Genomic DNA, 9,984 nt, shown 5'->3' on the forward strand with positions numbered 1-9,984 from the left:
TGCACAAAAATTGGAGTTCCATCCCCAGCACACACTCAAATCAAGTTCGGGTCTAGGGATAGAACTTAGTTGATAAAGGGTTTCCCTACCTAGCCCTAGGTGCTATCCCCAGCACTGCTTCTAAGTGGCTGTTGTGGCACTTGCTTGCAATCTCAGCAGGCCGGAGGTAGAGGTGAGAAGACCAGAAGTTCAAGGCCAGCCTGGGATGCATGAGACCTTGTCTGAAAAAAATTCAAGTTTGGATTTTAGATTTGAGTATTTTATAAAATGTATTCCTCAATGAATAAACTTTTTTTTTTTTTCGGTCTTTTTGAGACAGGGTCTCTCTGTAGCCCCAGCTGTCCTGGAACTCACTATGTAGACCAGGCTGACCTTGAACTCACAGAGATCCATTTGCCTCTGTTTCCCAAGTGCTGGGACTACAGGTGTGCACTATTACGCCCGGCATGAATAAACATTTTGAAAGTATGAAGGGTAGGGGCTGGAGAGATGGCTCAGCAGTTAAGAGCACTGACTGCTCTTGCAGAGGACCTGGGTTCAATTCCCAGCACCCACATAGCGGCTACGAACCATCCTTAACTCCAGTTCCAGGGGAATCCAGAGCCCTCTTCTGACCTCTGTGGCATTGCTCGACACGGGTGCACTCACATGCATGCAGGCATTGCACTCATACACATAAAATAAAAATTTTTTAAAAGCCAGGCGTGGTGGCACATGCCTTTAATTCCAGCACTCTGGAGGCAGAGGCAAGCAGATCTCTGAGTTCAAGGCCAGCCTGGTCTACATAGTTCCAGGACAGCTGGGGCTTACAGGGAGACCCTGCTTCAAAAAGACGGAAGGAAGGAAGGAAGGAAGGGAGGGAGGGAGGGAGGGAGGGAGGAAGGAAGGAAGGAAGGAAGGAAGGAAGGAAGGAAGGAAGGAAGGAAGATAAAAGTATGAAGTGTGAGTAGGCCGTGGGGCACTTGGAGAGCAGTCTTTCAAGAGAGAGAGAGTGTTAAGAAAGTGAGGGGGGCATATGGGCATTGACTTAGGCAACTGGACCAGGGCCAGGTCACAGAAGCTTCAAAGCTCACTGAAGCAGTACAGAGCTATTGATGCAGTTTGAATGCTGTCCTTTGTGCTTTGGGAGGACCACCTGGTGTGAGCAGGAGGGATGATCTGAAGTGGTCTAGGAAAGGTTGAGCTCAGAGGTTGGGGGAGGGAATGACTGAGTGAGCCCTGGAGGATGAACAGGTGGGTAGACAGGAAATTCATCTGGATGGGAAGGAAGTGGCAATTCTAAGGCTAATGCAGGGTGGCTCTGTACAAGTTGAGGAATGTAGCTGTGAACCTCACAGGCCCTACCCTGATGAGAAGTGAGGGAGACGTAGGTAGCAGTCCGTCCACCAGTCTACAGAAGGCCTCTTGTACTGGCGTACCATTCATAGACCTGGGATGTAAGGAGATGGGAGCACATGGTGCTGAGCTCAGTGGGAACATTGCATAGTTTACCCATAGGATGAAGTAAGAATGTTAGAACCAGGACTGGAGAGATGGCTCAACGGTTAAGAACATTGGTTGTTCTTGCAGAAGACCCAGATTTGAATCCCAGCACCCACATGGCAGCTAACAACTGTCCATAACTCCAGTTCCAGAGGATCCAAAAGCCTCTTCTGTCCTCTGCAGGCATTGCACAACACGGGTGCACTTACCTACACTCAGGCAATACACGCATACACATAAAATAAAAATAATATTTTAAAAAAGAATGTTAGAACCATGTGCTTCCAGAAAAACAGGTATCCTCATAGAGATGGACTCTGGCAGGGCTCCATGGACGCTCCTGGGCAGTTGTTGAGTGAGAGGTAACCCTTGCTTCCTTCCTCTTGACAGGAAATTACTGACCAAGACATGTTTGGAGATATGAGCACCAGTCTGGTTGTGCCAGAGAAAGTAAAAACTCCCATGAAGTCCAGCAAAACAGATCTTCAGGGCTCTGCCTCCCCCAGGTACTCCAGACTAGAGGGAAGCAGGTGGCACAGGCTACATGTTTGGGGGCCCGGGGGCTGGTGTGACTTTGGGGTTGGAAGGGCTGTTAACCCCTTCCCTGCTGCCATTAGCAAGGTGGAAGGGACACACACACCCCGACAGAAGAGGAGCACTCCCCTGAAGGAGCGGCAGCTCTCCAAGCCCCTGAGTGAGAGGACCAACAGTTCTGATAGCGAGCGCTCTCCTGACCTGGGCCACAGTACACAGGTACTCTTGGGTCCCCAGCAAGACCTGGACCCTCCACTGGATTTCAGTCTGTTCAGTTGTGTTTCTGGGACAGAAGAGTGGAAAGGGAGGAGGGTGCTTGAAGAGTGGGAACTGAGAAGACTTGCTGAGAGACCCAAGTTAGAGAAGTCTACCACATTTGTTATCCTCTGCTACTGTAGAATTTGAGGTCTACCAGATTTGTGGTGGGCAGGACCAGGAACAAGAACTACTGGCGTTGACCCCCTACCAGTGAGCTGCATGGTGGTTCCAAGCTGTTCTTGGGCCACTCAAGCCTGGGAATAGCTGGAGAAGATGTAGGAAGGAACCAGATCTGTCCTCTCTGGAACGCTGGTACCAGGGTCTCAGCAACAAGCCACCCCAGCTGGTGGCTTTGTGCCTAGAGTTGAGCAGCCAAGCTTCTCTGATGCACATTATGGAGAAACAAGTTTGGGTCAGTATGACTTCCTGAATTTGTCACTATTACAAAGCTACAAATGAAGCTGAGCCCAGAATAGCCCAGCACCTGGGGTGAGATATTGTCCTTCTGCTTCTGCTTCATCGCTGTTCCTGAAATATCCTAGGCCAGTGGGCCCCACATGGAGCCACTGCCACTCTCGTTACTTCTCTCCACACTGCCCTGACTGCTGTTCTCCAGGCACCTGCTCACCACTCCCATTCTTCCACCCCTGCCATCCTGGCACATGGGAAGCTGCTGCTCCCAAGCATTACAGGCCCTTTCCAGAACACCCATTGCTGTGGTTTTGTGGTTAGTGTATTCTCCAAGGTCTGTTCCTCCTCATCATCTCCATTTTAGTCTGCCAGTGGGACTACAAATTCTTAGTTACCCTTGTGCCAGGGGTTCTCCCCCACCTACTCCCAGCTCCCTGGGCAATGTCTAACCAACACTTGTCCCTACAGATTCCAAGAAAGGTGGTATATGACCAGCTCAATCAGATCCTAGTGTCCGATGCAGCCCTTCCAGAAAATGTCATCCTGGTGAACACCACAGACTGGCAGGGCCAGGTAGAGCAGGTGGAAGGGGGAGGAGGGGCGGTCTACAGATGCTTAAGAGTGTATGCCCTGAAACAGCACTTGGGGAGGCAGGAGGTGACTCTCCCTGACATATACCTTGTGAGACATTGGTTCCAGAGATGCCTGGACATGGTGACATTCGAAGCCCTTAATCCTTTCCCATTTCACAGCATGTTTTTATGGGGTCTGTCATACCCTTTCCTCACAGCCAGGAAACCTAACCACCTCAGCTCCCAGTGTTGGTTGGCCAGAGGATGGGAGCCCTGTAGCTCAACCTGGGCCTTGCCCTGCCCACAGCGCTTGTGGGTAATGGGTAATGTAGCCTCACATGTGTCCCTTCCCCATAGTATGTGGCTGAACTGCTCCAGGACCAGAGGAAGCCTGTTGTATGCACTTGTTCCACGGTGGAGGTCCAAGCTGTGTTGTCTGCCCTGCTCACCAGGATTCAGCGCTAGTAAGGGCTCCAGCTTTCCTTCTTACACTGTTTTTTAGTTCCTCTGTCCCATCCTCCCACCCTTAACTTTTATCAATGGTAATACTTTCTTGGCCTCTTCAGACCAAGAAACTGCACCTCCAGCTGTGTGCTGGGGGCAGATCAGGCTGTAGCCCTCCAGAGCAGGCTGTAGTCCTCTGTGCCCCTGGTAGAGTATCAGCTCCTGAACCCTCTGTCCCCCATCCCCATCCCCTAGACTCCTGCAACCTTGACTTGCCTCATTGCCCTCTTAAACCCAAAAGGAAGAAGAGAGCCTAGGGTTCTAAATGATCTCTCGTTCCTTCTCTCTATTGTAGTGTGCTACTTGATGATGGGCAGTCTGTGTTTCCCTCTCCAGGACCACCTTAAAGGGGCCTGGTATCCTCCCATGTGACTGAGAGCCAGGGGATTCCAGGCATCTGGACTCTAGGCCCCACAAGCAGGACTGTTGGCTTGTCCCTGTTAGCCACAGCCCTCTCCATAGACAGCTGCCCATCCTCTTGAACAGCACTGTAGTCTGCAGCCTCCCTGTAGCACTTTGTTTCTTGGTATGCTCCCCTGTGGCTTATGGAAATGCATGAAGTCAGAGCTTGAGGCCTACCCTGAGCAGGATCCTAGTGAGCCTGAGTGTGGTATGTGAAAATCCCTTCTCTCTCTCCAGCTGCAACTGCAACTCATCCATGCCAAGGCCAGTCAAGGTGGCAGCTGTGGGCAGCCAGAGTTATCTGAGCTCCATCCTCCGGTTCTTTGTCAAGTCCCTCGCCAGCAAGACCCCGGACTGGCTAGGCTACATGCGCTTCCTCATCATTCCCCTCGGTAAAGTCCGCCAGCATCCAGGAGGTCTTGATCAGCAGACCTGGTTCCTGTAAACAGGATTGGAGAGTTGGTCCTAGGACAGGATGTCAGGGAGACTAAAGACTGAGCCATGGCTGGGGGTAGCTGCTCCCCCTATTCTACCCACTAACCTTTCTACTTCTCTGGTTTTTTCCCTTTGCCAGGTTCTCATCCAGTGGCCAAGTACTTGGGTTCAGTGGATAGTAGATATAGCAGCACCTTCCTTGATTCTAACTGGAGAGATCTATTCAGTCGCTCGGAGCCCCCAGTGTCAGGTAACGGCCTCTAAAAGGGACTCCACCCCCAGGAGTAAGGCCCCTGCATCCCCAGTGCAACTGAAGGGAGTGGGGAGTGTTTCTCTTCCCATTCCTGTGGCTCTTACCCTCTCTCCCACTGTGCGGATCCCTTTCCCAGTAAGTATTCATTAATGGAGGTGCACCTTGTGTGGCCCTCTCCTCAGGGTGGCCTCTGCCTGCATCCAAAAGTAAGGAGGTCATGAAGCTGGTACATGGGCCAGCTCTGCTTATAGAGATGAAATAGGCAACGGAGTGCCACTGAGCAGTGTCTTGTTGAGTGAGTGACATGTCACCAGCAGGCGTCCCCTACCGTCAGTGATGGGACCAGCATCAGAGGACAGCTAAGATGGGGAGGACTGTGCTTTGGTTTGCAGTTCCTTTGATTCACAGCCAAGAGCATCTCAGAACTGTTTCCAGCCTCAGCTCTGTGGATTCTGGCCTGAGACCCAGGAGGGGCCTCTCTGAGGGGCAGCTGCAGGGCTGCCACTGAAATGAACAGGCACTTCCCTCCTGGCTTTTCTGCAGAGCCACTGGATGTGGTGGGGCGTGTGATGCAATACGTCAGTGGAGCAGCCACGACACACCAGCTGCCTGTGGCTGAAGCCATGTTGACTTGCAGGCATAAGTTGTAAGTCTAACTTGTAAGGGTTTTTCTTAAAAGCTAATACTTGATTAGGGAGCCTTCGTCCTTCCATTTCTTCTGTTCTCATTGTCCACACCCCAGTTCCTGTCATAGGAGCCCAAGAGGCTGTGCGTATCCTTACTGTCTCTGTGCAGGTGCCCCCTCTTTGCCTTGGGCCTTCACCCACATAGGCATCAGTTGCTTTCCTCATGGTGACTAAAATCAGCTGGGCAGTGTTGCTTGCACAGTGTGCTCTTTGCCTCTATTCTGTGCCCTCTGTTCTGTCTCAGTGAGTAGCAAACCCCGCTTCTGCTCCCCTGCAATGTGACAGGAAGATGTCACATTGTGTTCTGGACCCCTCTGAGCCAGAGTACAGTGTGGGAAGCTTATTTCCCTGGCATTCTGCTCAGTCACACCCACTAATTGCAAACCTTTCCTGTCTCCCAACAGCCCTGATGAAGACTCCTATCAGAAGTTTATTCCTTTCATTGGTGTGAGTATTGGCTCCCCTTCTCCAACTCCCAGCCTTCTTGCTTCTCCACTGTGCACAAAAAAGGATGTATGTGGAACAGTGGTTCTCCTGGGACTGTCCCTTGCCCCCAGGGGATATCTGGAAACACCTGGGAACATTTTTGGTTCTCATAGCTGAGGGCAGGGGTCCTGCTGCCACCCAGTGGGTCAATATCCTGCAATGCGTAGGCCAATTCCCACATCAAACAGTGATGCTGCCCCAAAGGTCAGGAGTGCAAGGTGAAAAGGATCTGGACCAGGGCCATTCCCTTATTTTGTTTTGTTCTGGTATGGTTTTGGTTGGTTGGTTGGTTGGTTGGTTGGCTGGCCGGCCAGCCTGGACCAGGCTGGCCTCAGTCTCAGAGATCTGCCTGCCTCTGCTTCCCAAATGCTGGGATTATAGGTGTGCCACCACACCAGGCTGTGTGTTTGTTTGTTTGTTTGTTTAGACAAGAGCTCAAGTATCTCAGGCTAATCTTGAACTCATTATATAGCCAAGGCTAACCTTGAACTTGTGATCCTCCTGTCCCAGCTTCCTGAGTGCTGTAATTACAGAGGGTCCCCCTTTTTCAAATCATTAATCATCCCCAGATTCCTCACTGGTGTCTCCTGTTCATTGCACCAGGCTCTGAACTTGGCCTTGGACCTCTGGGGTTGAATCTAATGTGGCTTCTACAGGCTCCAGGTTAAGGAAGAGGCTTCAGAAATAGTGGAGCATGGCATTCTGAGAAGGCCAGAGCCAGCTGCCTCACAGGATGGCTCCTTTCTGTTGCAGGACAGGTGTATATTAGTGAATCTTGAAATAAAAGAACTTCATTGATGTCTTTGGGGTCAAACATACTGGCCTGTGGTCTGTTCATTTTGCAGCAACTGGGTCTCAGACACTTAGGGGTCCCAAAGAGCCAGAGCATTACCACAGAAGGCTGAAAGTGTTGAGAACTCAGAAGACATTCTGATTTCCTTTTGAAATTGACTTTTATTTCCTTTGGTAATCTCAGGGATCTCTCATAGCTTTTAGAGGGGAAGAACAGAGAAGATGACGAGCTTAGCTCCCTCCATCCCTAATCATGGACTATCCAGGATTGGGTGTCCTAAGTGACTTCATCTGGGAAGATGAGCACATTTCCTCTAGCCTTGTCAGTCACCTAGCTGGTGGTACAGTCACTGCCTCCTTAGCCTTGGACCACTCCCCTAGCCACACTACAGCCCAGGATCCTGGCTCCCACCCACCCAGCTGGCAGTATAATTGACGTCTTCATGGAACTGGGGGCACAAGTTGCCCCTCACTGATCTCAGAGAGATTTTTAAGGAATGTTGTCCGCAGCTATAGCTCTATGGTAGTGTACATGCCTAGTATGCACAAGACCCCGAGTTCCATCTGCAGCATCTCAAAAGAAAAAAAACATGTTGTCAGAGGAGCTAGCTGCCTCACAAGCTGTCTGGAAAGCCGGGGAGAGGAAGCCTCAGAGAGTCAATTTGGGACCCAACTATCAGGGACCATCTAAGGGAGGCACATGGTCTCTGCTACAGCAACAGCCCCAGCCCAGCCCTTGACCTGCAGCCTTGCTGCTCTGCTGCCCATGGCTGGCTCATGTGCCAAGACACAGGATCCCCACCTGTCACTCAGACTGTAGGGCACAATCATTCTCTCTAGCTGCATCTTTTCTGACCACTGGGGGGCCCCCTCTAGCCTCTCCAGAATTCTCTATTGGGAATGTCAAATTCCTGAGACACGCCTCCAAGGGTATTTTAGATTCCAGAAAAAGTGGGAAGTGGGAGAACTCATGTTTACACCTTCAGCAGCTCACTTGGCTTGGCAGAGTCTAGCATCTAGAGACACACCCATCCCAAAGGTGGAACAGCTTCCTAGGCCCCTGCCAGTATAATATAGAAGAAATGAGATCAGGACACGGCTTTCACAGTGCGCTTCTCCCTGGTCCCCAGAGAAGAGCTGCCAAGTCTCACTGGGCGCACCTCACTAGACTGGGCTTCTTTTCCTTTGTTTTATCTTTCTTCAGCTTATAGTGCTGAAGATGGAACCCGGGGCCCTGTACAGGCTCTGCTACTGAATTAATTATACCCCCAAATCTCTGAGCTATTTTTGCCCTCATATCTCTCAAACCCTGGGCTATTCTAAATGTATAGAATTTTCAAGAGTCTGTGACAAAACAGTATGTGATATGGCTGTGGTGCTGGCTGTCTATTAACAGTCGGATTTTGGCTTGCTGCCTGACAGACCTAACAAGTATCCCTTCCCCCAGGTCGTGAAAGTGGGCCTTGTTGAAGACTCGCCCTCTACTGCAGGTAAGCTCTTTTGCTTCTCCAGGTAAGGGTCTTACTTCCCAGTATTCTTTCTGGTCTGATTGACTGGATGTGCTCAAGGAAACAGTTTGAGCAGGAAGGTTGGGCCTTACTCCCCAGGGAGACCCTGGGGCCCACTGAGAGGAGGGCACACTCACTCCTGCCACTTGAGCAGGTGACTGCGTCTGGCAAACTGTGTTTGTTCCTTTGACAGGCGATGGGGACGATTCACCTGTGGTCAGCCTTACCGTGCCCTCCACATCACCACCTTCCAGTTCAGGCCTGAGTCGTGATGCCACAGCCACCCCTCCCTCCTCCCCATCTATGAGCAGTGCCCTCGCCATTGTGGGGTAAGGCTCTTGCCCACATTTGCCTGTCCAGCCATGGCCCTCTAGCAGGACCTGGCAACCTGACTCTGTTCCTAGGCATAGGAACAGCACAGCCCTACTGGATGAGAACACTGGGTTGGAATTCAGAGGCAACTGGTGTGCTAGGAGCCAAACCTGAATCCTCTGCAAGAATACATTTCATGGGGATGGAGAGACAGGTCAGCAGTTAAGAGTACCTGCTACTCTCACAGAGGACCTGGGTTCAGTTCCCAGTACCCACATGGCAGTTAACAACCATCTATAATTTCAGTTCCAGGGGATCCAACACCCTCTTCTGATCTCCACAGACATGGGCACACTTACATACATGAAGGCAATGCACTCATACACATAAAATAAAAATAATAGCTGGGCATGGTGGTGCACACCTTTAATCCCAGCACTCGGGAGACAGAGGCAGGGGGATCCCTATGAGTTCAAGGCCAGCCTGGTCTACATAGTGAGTTCCAGAACAGCTGGAGCTACAGGGAGACCCTGTCTCAAAAAGACCAAAAAATAATAAAATAATAAATAATAAACTATTTTAAAGTTCAGATAGATGGCTAGAAAGCTGTTTTCCTTCCATGTCTGAGGGAGGGCTGGTGAAGGTGGGTGCAGGGGTAGAAGGCAAAGACTTCCAGGTAAGAAAAGAGAAGGTTGTAGTCAGGAAATGGCATCTCTTTACTCTTCATCCTCCTCTTTTCTTCCATCATAGCCTCCAAGAGGGAGGCTTTGGCCATGGGCTTTTCCAGAAGCACCAGTGACAGAGTCAGCTTCTGAGGCAGCCCTCGGCCCCAGAGCATTTCCGGACCCTGTCCTCACTCTTCTCTTTGCCTTTCATGGAAGGGATAGCAGAAACAGCCTCATTCTGCCCGAGGGACCTGGTGCTGCAGGCTTCCAGGAAGCCTGCTTTCTCCTGTTTCATACACTGCATGAAGGGTTTCTGTCCAGCTTGGATTTGAGGACCATGGGACCAACCCCTACCTCAACCTCTTTTCTCATCCAGTTTAAGCTTGTTTTTTAATGGAACTACTGACTGAAATGAGGCAGAAAGAAAAGTCAGATGACTTTCATAGCCTTGGTACCTATTATGTCTGACGCCTCCTTTCAAGAAAACACTCCTTTTTCCCCCAGGAGCTAAAATTATCACTGAGCTAAAAGTGTCATACAGAAGCTAAAGTACAGAGTGGCATCCTTGGCTCCCCAAGGCTACATTGCATCTGTACTGCTGGTTCAGCCCTGCCTGTGCTGGTTCAGCCCTGCCTGCTGCTGCTCTCCCGGCCTCTGCCTGGTTAGGGCCCCAGGGGTGGGTGG

The 9,984-nt window shown here is 50.9% G+C and overlaps 1 protein-coding gene across 2 annotated transcripts in view; it reads left to right on the forward strand.

The window, feature by feature from the left end:
* The window catches only part of Pacs1 (phosphofurin acidic cluster sorting protein 1), a 148,286-nt gene that overhangs the window by 134,574 nt on the left and 3,728 nt on the right, over positions 1-9,984 (forward strand). For both annotated transcript variants that reach the window (XM_008822247.2, XM_008822249.2), the window contains 10 exons: positions 1,873-1,988; positions 2,100-2,235; positions 3,154-3,258; positions 3,615-3,721; positions 4,401-4,555; positions 4,738-4,848; positions 5,395-5,497; positions 5,942-5,984; positions 8,263-8,305; positions 8,517-8,652. In XM_008822247.2, coding sequence (XP_008820469.1) covers positions 1,873-1,988; positions 2,100-2,235; positions 3,154-3,258; positions 3,615-3,721; positions 4,401-4,555; positions 4,738-4,848; positions 5,395-5,497; positions 5,942-5,984; positions 8,263-8,305; positions 8,517-8,652 — 1,055 coding nt within the window. The remainder of the gene's footprint in view (positions 1-1,872; positions 1,989-2,099; positions 2,236-3,153; positions 3,259-3,614; positions 3,722-4,400; positions 4,556-4,737; positions 4,849-5,394; positions 5,498-5,941; positions 5,985-8,262; positions 8,306-8,516; positions 8,653-9,984) is intronic.

Source organism: Nannospalax galili, unplaced genomic scaffold (genome assembly GCF_000622305.1).
Source record: "Nannospalax galili isolate Female #2095 unplaced genomic scaffold, S.galili_v1.0 scaffold1328, whole genome shotgun sequence".
Classification (NCBI taxonomy): Eukaryota; Metazoa; Chordata; class Mammalia; order Rodentia; family Spalacidae; genus Nannospalax; species Nannospalax galili.